Here is a 21,750-nt window from a genome sequence, read left to right as displayed (position 1 = left end):
ACATGAAACTGAGTGTCACTCACTAAAGATTTCCTTGAGCTTCTCGAATTTCTTTTCCCACGCTAACACCCATCTCTCTAACAATGACTGCATGGAACACGCTTGGTGGTTTAGTTCTGTTAGTGCTGTGGTCACACAGCTTAACAAGAAGCAGGTAAAGCTTGCAGGCAATACTTTGTGAGAACCTGCAGCTCGGCAGGCAGAGCTGGGAACTGCACTGGAAACTTTGGTTGTCCAAAAACTGGGGGCTATTTCTTGCTTGGTTTGCTTTATTGCATGACCCAGGAGTGCTGAGATTAATCTATATTTTTGCTGAATTCCCCCCTTGACCTCTGAGTGATTTTAGCATTGCTATTGTTACCTACTGAGGTTATATCTGCCTAAAACATTACCTTTTTGTTTTGTTTTGTTTTGTTTTAAGATTTTCTAGTTTGGTGGAGTTTAGTTTTCTTATTTTGTCTTGATTTGTTTCATTAAAAATATATTTTTTAGACAATATATTTTGATGACAGTCTCAACTCCCTCTACGCCTCTCAGATTCTCCCATCTGGTTCCACACCCTTTCTATCTCTCTTCAAAAGAAGCAAACAAGCAACCAACCAAACAAACATCTAAGGAATAATGATAAAACAAAAGAAGATAAGATAGAAACAAACAAATTGGAATAACACAAAAGAGCCAAACAAGAAAAGAGCCAAAGAAAAAGCACAAGAAACACATATAGGTACAGAGAACCTCATGTTCACACACACTCATAGAAGCACAAAGCCATGGGGAAGCTTTCCATCTTCTGAGATCTTCTGTCTGCAATATCTTCAAGTTTGATTGTACAGGTCTTTCACTTGTTCAGTTAGAGTTACCCCATGATATTTTTATATTTTTTGGAGGCTATTGTAAAAAAAAAAAAGGTTGGTTTCTCAATCTGTTTGTCATTTGCATATAGGAAGACTACTGCTTTTTGTGTTAATACTGTATCTAGCTACTTTGCTGAAAATGCTTATCAGCTGTAGGAGCTTCTTGGTGAAATTTTTAGGGTCACTTTTGTATGCTGTAATATCATCTGCAAATAAAGGATACATTGACTTCTTTCCTCTCTATTTGTATTCCCTTGATCTGCTTCAGTTGTCTTATTAATAGCTCTAGCTAAGACTTCCAGTACTATACTGAAAAAGTATGGAGAGGGTGGAAAACCTTGTCTTGTTTCTGACTTAGTGGAATGGCTTTGAGTTTTTCTCCATATAAGTTGAGATTGGCTATGGGCTTGCAATAAATTGCCTTTATTATGTCTAAAAGTTTTCTAAATAGCAGCTAATCATTAAGTTGTATTTGATGAGGAGCTTGGCTTCAATGTTGGCCAAGGGTTAATTTGGGAGTAGTTATACTTCCAAGGGTAGAAGACAGGATTATGCTTCTGAGGGTAGAACACAGGATTTGTGTGTGTGTGTGTGTGTGTGTGTGTGTGTGTGTGTGTGTGGTCAATTCAGCAGATGCATTTATTACTGTTGTTGTTTTGCCTTTTCTAAGGAGTGATCTTATTCAAGAAATCTTTGGGAACCTCTGTAAGCAGGCAGGTTTTGGAAGAAACATTTCTTCTGGGACCATGAAGAGAACACATGAAGCTTCAGCTTCTCACGGGTCCAGGTTGTTTCATACCTGTGTGGTTAAGGTTCCTTGGCAGGGGCCATTCTGTAGAGAAGCTCTGTCTTTCTGCTGCTTTCTTTAGTTTGCTTCTGCTTCATTTTCCAGCACAGAACTGGACTTTGCCACCAACTAGCCATCCAAGTGACAGTGCCAGCCTATTTCTTCCTGTTTTACATCATTGTCCTTTTGAGGTTCATGAAGGTAATTTGTGCACCATAACCAGACTAATTAAAACATCTCACTGATAGATAAAGGGAGCCACCCAAACACTTGCCCACTTCCAAATTATGTACAAATAAAATGGCCTTTCTGGATTCGTGGATCCTGACTAGGGTTTTACACTTTCACCAACAATTATTGTTCTATTCACTTATCCATAACAAAAAGTGAAAAAAAAAAAGAAATTATGATTGAAACTAAAAAAAACCCAAAACAAACAAACAAACAAACAAACAAACAACTTTATATCCACTTTCATGATTCTTGTGAACCAGTCTTATTTAAAGAGTGATTCAATGAATTTTAACACTGAAATTCCTGTCATCTCCACCTAAACTAAAAATCTATTTAAAAAACTCCCTTTAGCCTAAAGCTGACCAAGTTATCTCTTTAAAAAAAAAAAAAAAGTCCCTTGAAGTGATCCACATTGGTCCCTTTCAGTGGCTGTGGGTTTAGAAGGGTACAATATGATTCTTCATTTAGCAGAGGGATTCACATTAGCCACACTGGTCTGATCTGAGACTCAAGCTCATATCACGGGTGTTTTCCTTTGGTCAGGAGGCAATTGTGAAAGCTCCTACCTTGTACCACAGGACTTTCTTTGGTATTTTTTTCTTGTCTGTCCTTAGCCAAAGGGTCTAGACTGGTCCATCTGTGGGTCTGGGTGTGTCCTCCAGCAAAGCTATTTATGATTAAGCAACTCCAGTGTCCAGTAGACACTGCCCGGTGTCTAGAGGCAGACCCACATGTCCGTCAAGCTAATCAGTCACTCTGCTGGTCTCAGATAGGTGAGAAATGTGCAGACAGATTGTGAGGGAAAGTGATAAAGGTGAGTGGAGGAGTACTGTCATGGTGTCATTCCTTGGGACTGCTTGGCACTGTCTGTATAAAGAAAGGGTTGGAAGAGCTAGCTCAACTTTAAGAGCAGTGGGTGCAGTATTAAAGTCTAACTAAAAGGTCCTGTGGCTTGGCTTGACCTCTCTTCCTTCCTCCCTCCTTCTCTCTCTTTTCCTCTCTCCCTCCCCCTCCTTCCCTTCCTCCTTCTCTCTCTCTCTCTCTCTCTCTCCAGAATAATCTGTAGAGTTTGCCAGGAGACTTGGTTTTGGTTCTGGCTCAGCTGTTCTTTCCCTGGGTGACCCTGACCAAGTGATCACCTTTCCAGAGCTTTGATTTTCTCATCTGTAGAAAAGGGAAGAGGTGCTTGTGACCTTCAACACTGTTGTCTTCAGCTTGGCGTTTTTCAAGGCCCTCAGACACACTTATGCAACACAGTTATATTTTAACTTTAAACAAGCAAGAAATAATTTATGAGCATGTTCCACATATAAAGCAGCATTTGTGTGTGTGTGTGTGTGTGTGTGTGTGTGTGTGTGTTAGCACTTTGAGGGTTTTGAAAAGGCCACATAACTGGTTAGTTTTAAGACTACTTGCCACACCCTAGAATTACCTGAGAAGAAGCTTCAGCTGAGAAACTCTTTAGATCAGGCTGCCTGTGGGCATATTTGTAGGGGATTGTCTACATCATTAATTGATGTAGAAGGGCCCAGTCCACTGTGGGTGGCACCATTCTCTAGGCAGGACATCCTGAGAGATGGGAAAGAGAAAGCTAGATGAGAACAAGCGGGCCGCAGGCAGTACGGATGCGTTTGTTTCTCTTTGTTTTTGACTGTGGCCTTGACTTCCCTCAGTGATGAACTGTAATCTGAAATTGTAAGCCAAATAGATTATTTTCTTCCATACACTGCTTCTGGTTAGGATGTTTTATCACATCACAAGAAAAAGTAAAACTAGAAATCAACACTTACATGAAAAAAAAAGTGTTATTTGTCTGAAATTCACTTTTAACTAGTTAGCTTGTGGTTTTATTTACTAAATATGGCAGCCATAATTTTCTCCCCAGTAGTTGAATAGAGTATCATCATAGAATTTAGAATTTATGTTAATGAATTGGATGTTGTTATGGCCAAATGTCCTGGACATACTCACAATGCCTCTGAGAAATAAATAGTACTGCCCAAATAGTAAAAGTAAACACATGGACTCTCCTACTGGCAAGTTATTGTTAGACAACTCTCCAAAAAAATCACAGTGATCCCTTGCCTCAGCCATTCATTCATTAGACATACTGGGCACCAATTACGAGTGAGGCAGACAATGAGTATCCATACTCATTGTGAACCTACTGTCAATTTTCAAAGATAAATTTCGCCAATTAAAAAGGAATTATTCACCCTTATTTTATGTGCACTGCAGTTTTGTTTACATATATGTCTTTGTGGGAATGCCTGGTCTTGGTGTTACAGACAGTGGTGAGCTGCCTTTTGGGTGCTGGGACTTGAACCTAGGTCCTCAGAAAAAGCAGTCAGTGGCCTTAACCCCTGAGCCATCTCTCCAGCTCCAAATTTCTCCATTTTTACAGATGAGAAAAACAAGGCTCCAGGATCAGTTTCTCACCACTAAGACAGAGGAGGAAGAGAGCACGATGAACATGGCTCACTCTATCACATCTTCTTGCTTCTTTTCTTTCCCTGGAAAGCACGTTTTCATTGACAGTGAAAGAGATGATGGTGTCCAGGACACACGCCCAAGGCATCTGTTCTTTTTGGTGAAATACAGGCAGGGGGCCTGAAGTGATCACTCTCCTCTGAGTGTGCTCTCTGGGACCAAGAGGGCTCCTTCCTAGAGAGGCCGTATTTGTACTTCTTCATTACATGATGAGAGTGTGCCTCCATAATTTTATCTTTTATTTTTAAGTGTGTATGTGAGAGTATGTGTGTGTATTTGTGAGTGTGTGTATGTTCACATACATGGGCTGGTGCACAGAGGCTGGAGCAGGGTGTTGGATCCCCTGGATCTGACAGCCACACGTGAAGTTGAGGAACCAAAAGTGGGTCCTCTGAAAAAGAGCAAGTGCTCTTAAGCACTAAGCCATCTTTCCAGCCTCCAACCTCCACACTTTAGAGTCCCTTCCCCATTGTCTAGAATTGAATATCATCACTTCAGAAATAGTTAGCAGCTGTCATGTCTGTCAGACAAGGTGTAGGGCGAGAATAGGGTAGTGACTCGCAGCTCCCCAGGTGTTTCCTACTTGGTGGCACAGACCAGCTTTGCAAGGTGACCTGGGGCGCCATTGTTAGAATAAGCAGAGCACTGCTATTTAAGCCTTTCAGTATGATTTACTTGAAGTCAATCTGAGCTCATGCCCTGAGTTCCTGCAACTGTCTTCCGCTGTCAGCACACCCACATGACCAGGAGGCTGGATTCTCAGGGGTGGATACACCTTCCCAAACTCTGCAGTGGCTTGAGCCTTCTATGGTTTAAAATTATCCTGCCCCTGTTCATGTTTTACCGTAGTTGGTGATTTTCATCCTTTAAAAACGCAGGTTAGAGAGTTTTGATTTCTTCCCCAACCCTGTCTCCACCTTTCCCAGGTGATAGGTGGTAGGCTCGCTGCTGCTGGGAAGTTGCTCTTCATTTATATCAGATTAGAGGTCAATTGCTAGAAGCCCAGAGAGCAGTTCTGCAGATCTGGCTGTGAAGATAGGCGAGCCTCCCTCTGCAGGAGTCAACTGATATGCTAATTCTGGAAAGCCTTTACTACTTACTTCAGGGTGTTAAAAAGAAATGCTCAAAAAGGGAGAGTCTTGATGATCTCATTGCATAGGGCTGAATCAGAGATAGACATAGTTGACAAAGAAAGTGAAAGCCTCTTTCCTGATTTGGTGGTTTTTCATTTCAAGAAGATAATAAAAAAATACAGAAAGATGTGGGGCAGGTTTCTAAATAGGACCAATATGGGTGAAAGGGGTACAGGGAGAACCCAGGGACTTCCAGCTTCATGCCCCTTTCAACCTGAAGAAATGGAGTGGTTTTAGTTCATTCATTCATTCATTCATTCATTCATTCATTCATTCATTTCTCCTTCCTCTGTGCCTTGGTCTTCTGGCTTTCCCTGAGGTTCTGTTATTTGTTACTGGCAAGGACTGAGTCTCAGTCTCCTGGATGACTCTGTGCCTTGGTCTTCTGGCTTTCCCTGAGGTTCTGTTATTTATTACTGGCAAGGACTGAGTCTCAGTCTCCTGGATGACCGTCAGTTATCCCCATTACAGGACTTGTCATAGAAAGTAAAAACAGTCACACTTTTTGATTTGAATGGTTCAAAACCATTTGCAAGTAATAGTGTCGGAACCTTCTCTTATTCAAGAACAAAGTGCTGAAAATGTAAAAGTGAATGAGTTTGGCTTTACTAAGCACAAAAAAAAAGGGACATGTAAACATTTCGTCAAAAATGACATTTTTTTTCTTGTTTGACATGTTTCTGACTTATAGTGCATGTTTAAATATGTAATTTAAGAAGCGAAATCTAATACTGTTTTTACTTTTTACATATTATATTTGTTTTTAGACCTAATTATTTAATTTTAATCACATTTTAATAGTCTCTTTGACTGTTAAATCTAAAGTATTCTTAGATTTATTTTATTTTATTTTATTTTATGTGTGGATGTTTTGCCTTCATGTGTGTATATCTACTGTGTACCTGCTAAAGTCAGAATCGGATATGATATCCCCTAGAACTGGATTAAGGATGGTTGTAAGGCGCGATATAGGTGCTTAAATCAACAAGCACTCTTCTCTACTGGGCTTCTCCCTAGTGCCCAGACTAAAACAGTTTCTTCTTAGAGCTTTTCTTATCATGCCATTGAGAAATGACACAAGTAAATGTCTATCCGCACACGCCGGTGTGTGTATGAAAGGTGACTACTGAAGATGGGAGCTAACGCCTGAAAAAGGTTGATCGAGTGCCAGCCCTTCTCTATATGTCACTGCAGCTAACCGATGCTCTCAAGGGTTCAGGGCACTCTCTGGATGTTAAAGCCTCTTAGGGAAAACAGTGGTGTCAGTGGTCTGCGTGTGGTGTGTGTGTGTGTGTGTGTGTGTGTGTGTGTGTGTAACTTTCTGTAACTGTGAGGTTATTCCTTTCTATGGATATTCTGCCTACCAGCTATAACCACTATGGAGGCCACCCTAAGAAAGATAAACCATGACATTTGGGTAATTTACACACAAGCATTTGAGAGGATGTTATCTGAGAGTCACTTAAGACTATGAGTGCACATTTGCTGTTTACAAGCTCGTTTCGGTATCCTGATCATGTCATAGGACAGTGAGTACATTATTTATATAAGGTATACTGCATAATGTCAAACTTGGCAATTCACTTCTTACTGTGAATGAAGATTGGAAGGGAGGCAAATTTATTTATCCTTAATAAAGTCAGTATTACATCCCTGTCTGAGGCTGTGCCTCTTTTTTAATGCCGTCCTCTACTACATAAGTGTGTGTTTCAAATTGTGTTTAAGTCACTCAGATTTAGAGTTTATTAAAGGATAAATATGTGTCCATAGCTGTTTCAAACATCCCAAATATCACTAGGCATTCAAATGAGAGATACAATCATTGCAAGCTGAGGGCCTTGAAATGGTGGTTTCTAAACCTCCATTCCAAAGTTTTTAAACTTGTTGTGACTTAATTATTTGAAGCAGAATAGGCAAACTTCTTGGGTACGTAACACAGAAATTTGATTGTGGGCAGTCTACATTTTTTTGTAGACTATAATAAAATTGCTGTACATAAGAAGTTTGGTACCCAAACAGTAAAGTTTGATTTATTAGAGCTGAGTGGAGAAAGCCATTGCCTCATGTATGTGAGACCTTGGATTTGATTCCAGTGCTCAAAGGTTTGATTTGATCAGGGTTTTTCTGAGATGTATAAGGTACCTCAAATGACATCCTAAGCTTTATTAGGAACCTCTCACATTTTGACAGAGAACTTTTAACTTTATGAAGACACTTTAAAAAAATTGACTGCAAATAATTGGAGGTCATAACCAGCCCCCAGTTTTCCATCCTCCTGTCTGAGGTACATTTCTTTTAACCTGTGAGCTGGAGAAATGGGCTGCCATTTTGCTTAAGACAGATTTTGTAGGGGCTGGAGAATTTCAGCAGTTGAGTAGGCAATGATCTTGTAGACAATTAGAGTTTGGTTCTCAGCACCCATGTCACACAGCTCATAACCTCCTATAACTCCAGATCCAAGAGACTGATGCCCTCTTCTGGACTCTGCAGACCCTACACTCATGTGCACATGACCCTTACAGAACACACTCATACACATGGTTAAAAATAAAATATATGTTGAAATATAAATTATGTAGACTGGTCGTATATGTTTTCATTTATAAACATGTATTTATTAGTGCTGCAACATTACACCCCCAGTTTACCGATATTTTTCTACCACCCTGAGACTATATATAGAATATACATTTTACATTGTTTGTTTTTTTATCAATGACTGCAGATAACTCAACACAACTGTATTTGATTCATAGATTATTATTACTTTTTAAGATAATCTATGGTTTTTCTCTATATTGTTTTTTCTGAATTCTTTGTGCCTATCTAGCTTTTCTTGTATATAAACTTTTATTTTTCATATGTAACTTGTTATCTTTTTTCATTCTTTTCCTTTTTTAAATATATGCATTTAAGGCCATAATAGTCCATCAAATAGGAAAACCTAAATTTGGCTGATCTTATTATACAAGTCTTCATTGTGTTGGGACCTTGATAGTATCTAATTGTTATTATGTGTCTCTTGGTTGGTCACAGACCGTTTAAAACACATTGTTTCTATTCTAAATATCTTTAGAGGAAATACATTGCATATGTGTATTAAGGGTATTAGAAGAAATATAACTTAAAAATGTAAGCTTTTGGACAAATATTGCTCCTGTATAGTATTACCCTTTTCTAGTAAATGATGTATTTAATAGTTGCGTAAAGGGTTGTTTTAACATCTAATGGTGGCTTTCTTTAAACCTCATATTTCTTTTTTTTTAAATTATTTATTCACTTCACATCCTTGTGGCCTCTTCCCCTCCCAGTCCCACCTTCCTTTCCCCACCCCTCCCCTTTTCTAAAGAAAAGGGGAGCTCCATTTCCCATCCAGCCCATCTCATCAAGTTGCATCAGGACTGAGCATGTCCTCTTTCCCTGTGGCCTGGCAAGGCAGTCCCACCAGGAAAAAGTGATCAAAGATCTGGCAAGTGAGTCCATGTCTGATACAGTCTCCACTTTGCTTACTAGAGGAACCACATGCTGTTTATCTGCTACATCTTTGGAGGGGGTCCTAGGTCCAGTTCATCCATGGATCTTGGTTGATGCTTCAGTCTCAGAAAGCCCTTTGCAGTCCTGGTTATTTGGCTCTGTTGGTCTTCTTTTGGAGCTCTTTTTTTCTTTTGTGGTCTTTTTTTCTTTCCTCCCACTTTTCTACAAGTTGCCCTACACATAGCCCAGTGTTTGGCTGTGAGTCTCAGCATCTGTTTTGAGGAGCTGCTGGGTAGAGCCTCTTGGAGGACAACTCTGTCAGGCTCCTGTTTGCAAGTTTAGCAGAGTATTTTTCATAGTGTCAGGGGTTGGCACTCTTCCATGGGGGGGACTTTGGTTGGGCATTCTCTCAACTTCTGCTCTATCCTTCTCCCTGAACATCTTGTAGGCAGATTAAATTTTGGGTCAAAGTTCTTGTGAGAGGGTTGGTTTCCCCTGCCTCTGCTAGGAGACTAACCTGGTTAGTAGCAGGTGTCCTCTTCAGTCTCTATGGCCTCTGCTACTAGGAGTCTCTGCTTGAGTCCCCCTCAACCTCCCAGGGGCCTACCCTGACTTAGGTCTCCAGCTTGTCACAGAGATACCCCACCCTCAAGTTCTCCTTTCTCTACAGGCCTTCTTCTGTCCTTTTGCTCCCATTCTCCCCAGGTCTGTTCTCTACCCTCTTAACTCTCTGTGTCCCCTCTTTTACCTTGTTTCTTCTCTTTAGCCACTACCTCTTCTATTCTATCTCCTCTTCCAAGTGAGATTTATGCGTCCTCCCTTGGATTCTCTATGTTACTTATCTTCTTTGGGTCTGAGCCACATAGTATTCTTATCCTGAACCATATGGTTAAAATCTGCTTATAAGTGATTACATACCATATGTCTTTCTGAGTCTGGGTTACCTCACTCAGGATGATTTTTTTATGGTTCTATCCTTTTGCCTGCAAATTTCATAACTTCTTTGTTTTTAATAGCTGAGTATAGTATTCCATCGTGTGTAAATGTGCCACAGTTTCTTTATCCATTCTTCAGTTGAGGGACATCTAGGTTGTTTCCAGATTCTGGCTATTGTGAATAAAGCTTCTGTGAACAAAATTGAGCAAGTGTCCTTGTATGGTGAAGTATCTTTTGTGTATATATCCAGAAGGATAGCTGGGTCTTGAGGTAAAACTATTCCCAATTTTCTGAGAAAGTGCCAGACTGATTTCCAGAGTGTTTGAATAAGTTTATACTCCCACCAGCAATGGAGGAGGGTTCCACTTTTTCCACACTTTTGCCAGTGTAATGCCAGGATTACGGGACCCTCAGAGACCACCAGGAGATGACTCGATGCAATAGCAAGAGAACTTTATTGCAAGAGCGATCAAACTTGGAACTCAAGTCTCACTGACGCAACAGTAGATAAGTGGGACCCCGAGCTCTGAGTGAGCAGAATTTTTAAAGGGAAAGTCTGCAAACAGGGGTGCACATGATTCCATGACAGCAAAAGGGGTGGGGGCACATGCCTTGACATTACAGGATTAGGTAAAAGTTAGAGGGGCAAGGTGACCTTCTCTGAGGCACATAATCACAATGGTGATTCTTCTGAACTATATCTGAAACATTGGGGAGAATTTTCCCAGCCGATTTCCAACTGATTCTTATTAATTATTGCCAGGGAGATTGTCTCTATTTTATTCTGTAATATTTCCTGGAGGTTGTTGCTAGGAGAGTTAACTTTGTTTTCTGACAAGTGTACATTCTATGATATTTCCTGGTACCTGAATTCAGCTCCCAGTCAAGATGGCTCTTTATTACAAAATGGAGTTATACCCAGGCTAACTTAAACTCTTCACCAGCATGTGCTGTTGCTTAAGACTTTGATCTTAGCCATTCTGACAGGTGTGAGATGGAATCTCAGAGTCCTTTTTGATTTGCATTTCCATAATGACTAAGAAGTTGAATATTTCTTTAAGTGCTTCTCAGCCATTCGAGATTCCTCCTTTGAGAAGTCTGTTTATTTCTGCGTCCCATGTTTTAATTGGGTTATTTTGTTTACTGGTGATTGATTTTTTGAGTTCTTTATATATTTTGGATATTAGTCCTTTGTTGGATGTAGGATTGGTGAAGATCTTTTCCCAATCTGCAGACTGTCATTTCATTTTATTGATAGAGTCCTTTACCTTACTGAAGCTTTTCAGTTTCAAGGGGTCTCATTTATTAATTGTTTATCTTAAAGCCTGAGCTGTTGGTTTTCTGTTCAAGAAGTTGTTTTCTGTGCCGATGAGTTCTAGGCTCTTGCCCACCTTCTTTTCTAATAGATATAGTAGATCTGGTGTTATATTGAAGTCTTTTGATACACTTGAATTTGAGTTTTGTGCAGGGAGATAAATATAGATCTATTTGCATTTTTCTGCTTTTGTTGAAGATACTCTTTTTTTTTTCCCCCATTGAATGGTTGTGGTTCCTTTGTCAAAAAACTCAAGTGACCATGTGTATGTAGGTTTATTTCTGGGTGTCTGATTCCATTCCATTTATCAAACAGTCTATATCTATGCAAGTACCATGCAGTTTTTTTTTTTTATCACTATTGCTGTGCAGTATAGCTTTAAGTCAGGGATAGAGATACCTCCAGAAGTTTTTCTATTGTGTTCTGTTTTGTTTTGTTTTGTTTTTTTCATATGAAGTTTAGAATTGTTCTTTTAAGGACTGTGAAGAACTGTGTTGGCATTTTGTTGGGGATTGCACTGAATCTCTAGATTGCCTTTGGTAAAATGGCCATTTTTACTAAGTTAATGATGAACATGGGACATCTTTCCATCTTCTGATATCTTCTTCAGTTTCTTTCCTCAGAGACTTGACGTTCTTGTCATAAGGTCTTTCATCTCCTTGGTTAGAGTTACAACAAGATACTTTATATTATTTGTGAAAAGTATAGTTTCCCTAATTTCTTTCTCAGCCCATTTATTGTTTGTGTACAGGAAGGCTACTGATTTTTTTTTTTAATGAATTAATCTTGTATCTGGTCACTTTGCTAAAGCTGTTTATCAGCTATAGGAGTCCTCTGGTGGATTTTTTTTTTTTTGTGGCTGCTTATGTACACCATCATATCATCTGCAAATAGTGATACTTTGGTTTCTTCATTCCCACTATGTATCCCTTTGATCTCCTTTAGTTGTCTTATTGCTCTAGCTAAGACTTCAAAAATAATCACATTATCATCTCATTAGATGCAGAAAAAGTCTTTGACAAAATTCAACATCTGTTCATCATGAAAGTCTTGGAGAGATCAGGGAAGCAAGGCTCATAACTAAACACAATAAAGGCTATATACAGCAAGCCAATTGCTGACATCAAATTAAATGGAGAAAAACTCAAAGCAATTCCACTAATATCAGAGACAAGACAAGGCTGTCCACTCTCTCCATACCTTTTCAGTAAAACTCATATTTTAAATGCTATATCAGTTTTCTTTGATTACAATTTACGTGGCATATCATTACTTGCCTTTTATTTCCAGATATGGCATGCTAATGTCTTAGGAAACTTTTTTAACTAGAATCTGTTTTGAGATAGCCTAATTAAGGAGCTTTGTCTTGGGTCTAGAGTGATGGTTCAGTTGTTTAGAGTACTGGCTGTTCCTCTGGAGCACTCAGGTTCTAGAGTACTCAGGTTTGCCAGCACCCACATGGTGTTTCACAGCCATGTATAACTCTGATCCCAGGGGATCCAAAGCCTTCTTCTAGCCTCCTTGGCCATCAGACATGCACATGATGCACAGACATATATGAAGACAAAATACAGATGTTGGTATAATGTTCTTGTGGAATGTATACAATTTACCCTTGTTCATTCAAATGCTGATTTCTCTACCCCACTATCTGGTTTCAACCCGGACATTGCATTGTGATGTTTATTCTAAGCATCACCTGTCTCAAATTTGTGTTAACATTCTACCATTTGTACTCTGTATTTTCAGTTAAACACCGGAGAGTGCTGAACAATGGAGAGAATAGTGTGGGACTTCTTGGTTGGGAGGGGAGGAGAAAGAAGCAGGTGGGAGGAGTCATAGAGCAGAGTCTGCAGGAGAGGACTTGGAACCATGAGGAGAGATGAATCGGACCTAAGATATGACTAAGAGCAAGTACAATGTTGGAAATTCTGAATGGGAGGAAGCTATGCAGGCTTGGAGGTTTAGGATGAAGTAATTATTGCCCAGCATTGCACTCTAGATTAACATCCTAGTAAACACATCCTAGTCTCTGTGTGGTGATGTGGGTATACAGCTGGTTTAGGAATAACCACTGCTTAACTAAAAGATAAGTCAGTAGTAAATATTAATGTTAGACAACAACATATACACATGAAATAAAAAACATTTATAAAGGAAACTTTGTATTTCTAGTAGCAGTTTTCTTCCACCTACTTTTACTATAATTTCTGGGATGTTTGAATGTGAATTTACACTTAAGTTTGCATTTTCCTCTTCCTGATGCTGCTTGTTTGCTCTCGAGTTTTTCTCTTCTATTTGACCAATATTTTTTCCTTTTTCTCTCTACTGGTTGGTTGTAACACCTCTTGGTTTCTTGTCATATACTGTCCTGATTCCTGCCTTAAGAAGGTTTAATCAGTATTCTTTCCTTCAGACCAAGTTAACATGGTTAATTTCCACTTTCATGTTTTTATCTAAATTTTATGTTTCCCCTCTAGTATATTAGTCAACATCCATCTTTTATGACTATGTTAGTCCTACCTTGATTTCTGTGATAAACACCATGACCAAAACCAACTTGAGGAGGAAAGGATTTATCCGTCTTATACTTTCAGGTTATAATTCATCATTGCAGGAAGCCATGGCAAGAACTCTAACAGGAACAAAGACAGGAACCATGACAAACCCTGTTTGCTATCTTGTTTCCCAAGGCTTGCTCAGTCTGATTTCTTGTACAACTCAGAACTACCTGTCCGGTGGTAGTACTGCCCACCATGGGTGGGGCCCTCTCACATCAATCAGCAATAATTCCTCACAGACATACCCACAGCCAACCTGATCTGGTTTATCCTTCAGTTGTTTGTACCAATTGCACCTAAGGCCTCTTGAATGCAGTATAAGAATGCAAGCTCTCCACTAGTGAGCTATATCCCTAAACCTTAAATTCTTGAGAGAGAAAGAGAGAGAGAGACAGAGAGGGAGAAAGAGAGATATTACTAACTAGTCTAGGCTAGGCTTTAACTAGTGTCCTCCTGCCTCAAGTTTTCAAGACTTTTGGACTATAGGTTTGTGTAACAAGGCCTGGCTTTTTCTTCTTTGTTTTTTATTTTTAAGGTTTTAACGCCTTTGTCATTTTAATAATTTCTATGGTGAATTTTAGATTACTCACTTATTATTAGCCCTGAGGGCACCCTGATTGCTCATGGTTTATTATTTTTGTGGGCTGTGTTGTAACTTTTTATTGTAAATTTATTTACAATTGCAATTATGTTTCCGTAAGGATTCTTTTTCAGGTTTGGTTTGTTACAGTATCTTTCAGAATTCTACCCCCCTCAAGCAAACACACAAAATCCAACTTTAGTGAAGTATACTTGACATGTAGACTACTTTAACAACTATGTAGTAACTATGTACATTTGAAGCATACATTTTATTATACAGACTTATACACCTACCACCAGAGTTAAGATAATATTTCCACCAGGCTCAAAGGTATCAGTATTTGTGACCTCCAGAGATTATTCATCGGTTAAGACACCACAGGGCTCTTGCAAGAGGGTCAGAGTTCAGTCACCAGCCCTCGTCAAATGGTTCACAACCACCTATAACTCTAGCTTCATGAATCTGACTCCCTCCTTTGGCTGCAGAGAGGCTGCGCTTATGTGCACAGACACACATACATGCATATAACTACAGATACAGTAACTCTTACATTAGAACAAAAGCTCTCCATGTTTCATTTTGGGTCCTCCCACTCTCCCGTTGCTTCTTCCTGTCCCCACTGCTTTGCTGCTCTGATCTCTGCCTTCTACTAATGTGAACTTTCTAGTATTTTATCCAGAGGATCATACAGCATTGTTCTTTGTAGGTACTTGATATTTTTAAATAATTGTTTTTTTTTTTTTTTTGTATCCCTGTAATGTGAGTCAATGTGTCACTTATTTTGTTGAGGATTCATATCTCCTTGTGTAGATATGCCTCTGTTTATTTATCTGGTTATCTATTAATTGACATTTGGCTAGCTATTGTAAATAAGGCTGTACATGTAGCAATCTTCCTATAAATACACTTTTTTTCTCCTGTTGATTAAAAAGAGGTCGAGTGGGTTGGCTGGGTCATGGAGTGAGTATGTTCTGGCATTGCAAGAAGTGGCCTCCATGACTCCCATCACAGCTTCTCAAATACAGTTGATCTGGAACTCGCTGTGTAGCCCAAGCCAAGCCTGAGCTTGGGTCAGCACCCCTCCCTCAACTCTCCATTGCTGGAGTTACAGCTCTGAGCATCCTCGAATTTAAGAAAGATAACCACGTCTGTTTCTCCTTCTCAGTTCTCTGTATTTGAATTTGTCCGCCATGAGGAGCGCTCTGCAGGCTGTGGCCCTCTGGGGAAGGAAAGCTCCCCCCCACAGCATCACAGCCATCATGATCACAGACGACCAGCAAACCATAGTGACCGGAAGCCAGGAGGGTCAGCTTTGCCTATGGAGTCTCTCCCCTGAACTGAAGGTTCGTAAAGGTCACACGTATTAAACCTGCAGTGGCCGCTCTGCTTCTCAGACCTAGAGCAATGGTAGAAGCCTTGCGTGGTGGTGAAAGGGGTGTTAATTATAGAACAAATCAAGAGACTATGTAAAAATTATGAGAAGGGTTAATCTCAGCTTCCAGCTAAGTATTATCCTGCTTTAAGCCACACCGAGTTTTACTGTTTCCTATTCTGAATTATATGTGTAAGTTAAGTGAACTATAGACATTTAAGTATAGTTCTAAAGAATTATGGCCCATTAATATAAACAAAAGACACTGCTGAAAGCCACTATTAACTAAATGAGTAATATCTTCATTATCTGGACATTTCTGATGGGTTAGCCTTCTTGCTATTCTTTGAGTCTTTGCTTTCCTGCGATTTTTTACAGGCCACATCAAAACCTCTACGTTCAATTTACTGTTGTCATCCTCTTATTTCAGAACCTGACCTCACCTAGTATTGGATCCATCGATTAACAATTAATTGTTTCTGTCCCAAGTCATAAACATTTAACATATTGGAATAGATATTTGCTTAACTCTAACAGTCTCTAGACCCAATTTGAACAATTAAACTAATGATGTACTTAAAGTGTACTGCCCTCATTAAAAAGCCTTTTAAAGATCAAAACTATTTTTAGCCTTTAAAGTCTGTCACTTTTAAACCTAAATTAACAATTAATTGTAATTCTATTTTATAGTGTAATTAATTAACACCCTCCCATCACTGAACCTTTCTGCTATAGGACTGCCAAGAGCTGCACAGCAGGCCAGCTCAGCTCGTTGTTTATGAACACTTTTGAGGGGAGTGTGGAGAGCTGCGGTAGCTGCGCTTCAAAAGACGATAGTCATATATATCTGACAATGTATATTTTCCATTACCGTTTAAACTCAGACTCCTAAATGGCCTAAAAAAATCCCTTTTTAATCTTTTAAAACCTTTTTCAGTATATTGCTTTCAGGCTGAAGTAGCTGCTTAGCAATGCATATCTCACGATAAGCTCGAGAAATTTTAATTTCTAGTATCCTACTTTTTCTATATGTTTCTGATATTCACTCAGTATTTGGTCACGACGCATTCTGAGTGCATGTGAACAGTTGGCTTAATTGAGTTCCTGTTTGAACGAGGACACCTGTGTTGGTGTTGCAGGAGGTTGCAGTATAGGAGAGACAGGACTTGGCTAATTAGGCCACTCCACATCTTTTTTTTTTTTAGTCATATGAATTTTACTAGAACCCAAGGGTACCCATTCTTCATAGTAATAAGAGTGTATGTATACAAAGGCTCAGGTCACGACTAAACAGCGACATTTCCGGGAGTGGATATACTTCCTGTATTCCGCCAGCTGCTTCAAATACATGTTTGATGGCCATCTGTGTTTTTCAACAAAACTTCGTTCTTCCACTGAAAGATCTTGAAATTCGGGCTTTTGGCTGAATATGAGGTAGTTAGTGGCCATGAAATGAAGCAGCCAAGTGGAAAGGCAGTCAGAGTGGTGAAACTTTGCCTTTTTGAGCAGATCCACAATGTCCAGGTTCATGGAGGCCAGCTCGCGGCTGGGCATGCTCTGCAGCTGTGTGACGATGAAGAGTTCACAGATGTGCTGCAGTCTGGAGACTTGGTACATCTCAGCGCAGATCAGGAGACACATGGCCTGGAAAATGCCAGCTGGGCAACAAGAGTCTGTGTATAAGTATTCTAAAAATGACAAGAAAGTCTCTTTGGAAACACCGTAACAGGCAGCAGGCAGTCATGCGGTGTTTACTCTGTGAGTTTAATCTGTGAGTCTCATTCCACCCCACATCTGCGCAGTGTGAGCAGTAGGCCATTTTATTTGAGGCAATGCCCTGCACCTGCAGGAAGGTGGAGAGCGCCCTGCTGCTGGATCCAGGCCTGAACTACCATCATAGAGAGATGAGCCAGGGGAGGACATAAGGTTTGGCCCTGGAGATGTTTTGGTGCCTTGTGTTCTGGAAGTTCACTGTGAGAAAGCTATGGAAAAGTAGCTTTTCCATAACAAAACACTGTGTGGAACAAATATGATACTTTCTGTCTGTATGATTTTGACCGCTGTGTACCTCATATGAGAGGTGTTACTTATAACTTACCTTTTATTCAGGGCTTATCTCATTAATTCATGGTCATCATGGCAGAGAGGATGGCAGCAGGTAGGCAGGCATGCCACCGGAGCAGGAGCTGATAGCTTACATCTGATGCACAGGCAGGAAGCAGAAAGAGAGTAAGAGTGGGTCTGGCATGGACTTTTGAAACCTCAAAGCTCCCCCTCCCCTCCCAGTAGCCCACCTCTGCCCCAAAGGCCACACCTTTTTATCCTTCCTAAATAGCTCCTCTACCTATGAATCAAGCATTCAGACATATGAGCTTATGTAGACCATCTCATTCACACATCTCAGAAAAGACAATGGCGTTCAGTTCTGATATTTTCACTGCTGTGCATTTTCTTTTGTGGGTGAAGTGTCTGCGATGTATCTGGAGTTGGTGTGGCTTTTGATCCACTGGAAAGAGCTTCCTCTTACCTGGTTGTACACCCCAGTGTGGTGTCTAGGTACAAGGGTGCATTGTTTTGTGACCTTATGAAGTTTCTGGGAACGATGTAAAGTTAGAATTCATTAAATAATCTTAATAAACTAGGATACTTTTTCAGCACAAGAATTTTAGTATGACAAAAGATCTTTTAACATACTTTTATTGAGAAATAAGTAAAGGAAACTATTATTTAGATAGAGATGTTTGGTAACCAGCTCATGTGTGTGTTTACGAAGTTTGGACCCCCCCCCCCAAAAAAAAAACACATTGATTATTGACTCATGTGAAATATAGCTATTTTATTGTCCATAACACATTTTTCAAATTATTTTTTTGGATTCATTATTCTTCATTTAAGAGGACATTATGCATTTTCTTTAGAAAATGACTTTTTATTTTTAAAATTCTGTGTGTGTTTCTGTGAGTATGCACATAAGAGAGCAGGTTCCTATAGAGGTCACTAGAGAATGTATTATCTCCTAAATCTTGAGTTACAAGTGGGTCTGAGCCCACATGGGTGCTGGGACACCAATTCAGATCTTTCTCAAGGACTCTTAATTGCTGAGCCATCTCTCCTCCTCATGCTCTCTACTCTATAGTTTTAATTTTCATAATTCTTTTTTATACAATAGGAATATACTTTTTATTTCAGACATGAGATAATAAAAGAATAAGAACTTAATGTTGCAGGATATTTGATCCCATTGTGATGCTCAAAACTGTGAACTGTAAAGCCCTGTTTCTTGTTTGGTGTGGTTGAACCCTATCACACACCTTTAACCCAAGACTCTGTATACTGGATCTAATAAAGTTAACCCTAGGTCAAGAAGCGGAGCTAGAAACCAGGTGACAGAGATTAAAGAGTAGGAGGCACTTTGAATTGAGAGGTATGTAAGTCAGTGTGGAGAAGAAGAAAGGGTGACTAGCTCAAGCTCTGGCTTTTACATAGGCTTTGAGCTAGCAAGCCGTTGGCCATGATTTTTTTTTTTTTTCTTTCTAGTTCCTTTTGCTCCTGGGCTGTCAGCTAAGCTAGTGAGACTTTGGGGTTTTTTCCATCCCGACCTGTGATGAGAACGAAGGTTAGCTGGTTACTTTCTCTGTCTCTCTGAGCTAGCAGGTCTTCACCCCACCATCTGGCTCCTGAGTCTTTATTGATAAATTAGAACAGTTGGGATTTCCTTCATTTAAACAATAACTTAAGGCTACACTTTCAAAATGTTAATAATGCAAGTCACACACTGACATTGTAAATAAGAATTTGGTTGGTTTTTTTTTGTTTTTTTTTTTTTTTTTTTTTTTAGTGTGGAAAAGTTCATTTTATTATTTTTGAGGAAAGGAGTCAAATTAGCTGTTCTAAAATTCAGAATTTTATTTTTAAAGGTAAAGTTGGCAGGTAAAGTTGAATTTACTATCAAGACAAGGCCACACCTACTGAAGTGGGAAGCATAGGGTTCCTCATCCCTCACACAAGCTCTCCCACCATCATTACGTGTTCTAGTATGACTTCTGTTACTGTGATAAATAAAATAACCCAAAAAATAAAAACTTGGAAGAGAAAGTGATTGTTTGGTTTATACTTCCAGGTAACAGTACTGAGGAAAGTCAGGACAGGAACTGAAGGCAGGAACTCCTTAGTGGCCATAGAGGAACACTGTTACTGCCTTGTTTGCTATTTGCTTTCCTGTATACCCTAGGCCCACCTACCTAGGGATAGTACCACCCACAGTGGGCCCTACTACCTCATTCATCAATGAAAAAAATGCTTTTCAGACATAAGTCAATCTGATCTATGTAATTCTTCAGTTGAGGTTCCGTCTTCCCAGGTCATTCTAGGCTTGTGTCAAGTTCACAACTCACACTAACCATGACATGATGTCACCCTGTTGTTGTGGTATATTTGGCACAACAATGAATTTAGACCTCACGATTCCTGACTCCCATGCTACATGTTATAGTTAACTTCTTCTTAGTGGCCCTAGGTGGACATTCTATGGGCTTATGTGAACTGACATATTCACAGTTTGTCATGTGATACAGAATTATTTCATTGATGAGACTCTTATGCCTTACAGTCTCCTGTAAATGTATGAGACTCATAACCTCAGGTTTATGGTGCCACATGTAAAAATAACTCTTATTCACCTGATGTGATTGTCCTCTTCGAGGCTTGCTGCTGAATAGGCTCACTCTTTCTAGTTCCTTCTGAACTCTGGCTGCCTGGTTCAACTCAGCTGCTGTAGTTCAAACTCCTATCCAAGCTGACTGATTCAAACTAGCTTTTCTGGACTTTGAATTGAATTGCTCTGCTTGGCCTCATACTAACTTCCACAATAAGTTCTAATCTTCTGACTCCTTCTCATTCTCCTGCTCATCTGTTTTAACCTGTGTCTAGCTTGTGCTCTCTCTGCAACCTGTCTCTGTATAACTGTCCAGGAAGAATGGCTGTCTCCCTCTCTTTCTCTGTGCTGCTTTCTTTTAAGTCACCTCTTTTTCCTTTCTGATCTCATGGGAGCAGGGCATACCCTATTCTGTCAAATCTTTCTCCGATTTGTCTGTCTTTCAACTAGACATCACTTTCAAACATGGCTGCTTTTTTTTTCTTTATTAAATAACTAACTTTACATTTTGGGATTAAAGGTGTGTAGGAAGGGGGTGTCCGCATTCCAGCCAGATCACACAGACCTAAAAGATCTTTGGATGTGATCAGAGCAGCCATGTTGCTGGATTAAAATTCTCCTACAGGTTCCTGTTCTCTTAAACCCTTGGTGAGCACCAATGTTTTACATCCCTACTTCTGTCTGGTCTTGAATGTCACAGAATTGGAGTCATACAGCAGTGGGTTTTCCAGGGTGGCTTTTTTCACCTAAACAATACATAGGTTTCTACCTGTCTGTGCAGCTTAGCCACTCATTTCTTTTCAATGAGCTGATATCTCACTGCTTGCCCACAGTCCTGTAGCTTTTGCCCTACTGAAAGGCAGCCTGGTTGTGTTCCAGTCTTTAATAACCCTGAGCAAAGCTATTACAAGTGTGTGTGGGTTTTTGTATGGATGCTACTTTTCAACTCATGTGGGAAAATACCAGTGAATGTCATTTCTGGGTTGGGGCAGATTTTCAACATATGATCTTCCTTCTTTAGGCTATGGCGTGCTGGAGTAACAGGTGTTCAGTAACACCCCCAAATGAAATTTTGGCCTCCACAGGCTGGGGTCACAGGGAATGTTTCTGCATGGGAAGCACCTGCACTAACTTATGTGTATTCAAAGCTGAAATGTTGAGGAACCATCTGGTATTCATCTAAGTTTGAAGATGGAACCCAAACAAACAAAAATCTGAGAACAGTACAACCGTTCATCTCCAGGTGTCCTTGTCTGTGCGTTTTGATGTGCTGTGTATCTGCTTTCCTGAAACTTGTGCACATAAAAAAAAATCTCAGCATAGAAATTTTCCCAGAGTATTTAAGTTGTGTTATTAT

General features: G+C 39.8%; 1 protein-coding gene across 2 annotated transcripts in view; it reads left to right on the top strand.

The window, feature by feature from the left end:
* The window catches only part of Wdr72 (WD repeat domain 72), a 176,242-nt gene that overhangs the window by 11,956 nt on the left and 142,536 nt on the right, over nt 1-21,750 (top strand). For both annotated transcript variants that reach the window (XM_060384761.1, XM_060384760.1), the window contains exon 2: nt 15,533-15,710. In XM_060384761.1, coding sequence (XP_060240744.1) covers nt 15,558-15,710 — 153 coding nt within the window. In that variant the 5' untranslated portion in view covers nt 15,533-15,557. The remainder of the gene's footprint in view (nt 1-15,532; nt 15,711-21,750) is intronic.

The sequence above is a fragment of the Meriones unguiculatus genome, chromosome 6 (assembly GCF_030254825.1).
Source record: "Meriones unguiculatus strain TT.TT164.6M chromosome 6, Bangor_MerUng_6.1, whole genome shotgun sequence".
Taxonomy (NCBI): domain Eukaryota; kingdom Metazoa; phylum Chordata; class Mammalia; order Rodentia; family Muridae; genus Meriones; species Meriones unguiculatus.
Note: the sequence above shows the minus strand (reverse complement) of the source record. Positions and strands in the feature narration are given on the sequence as shown.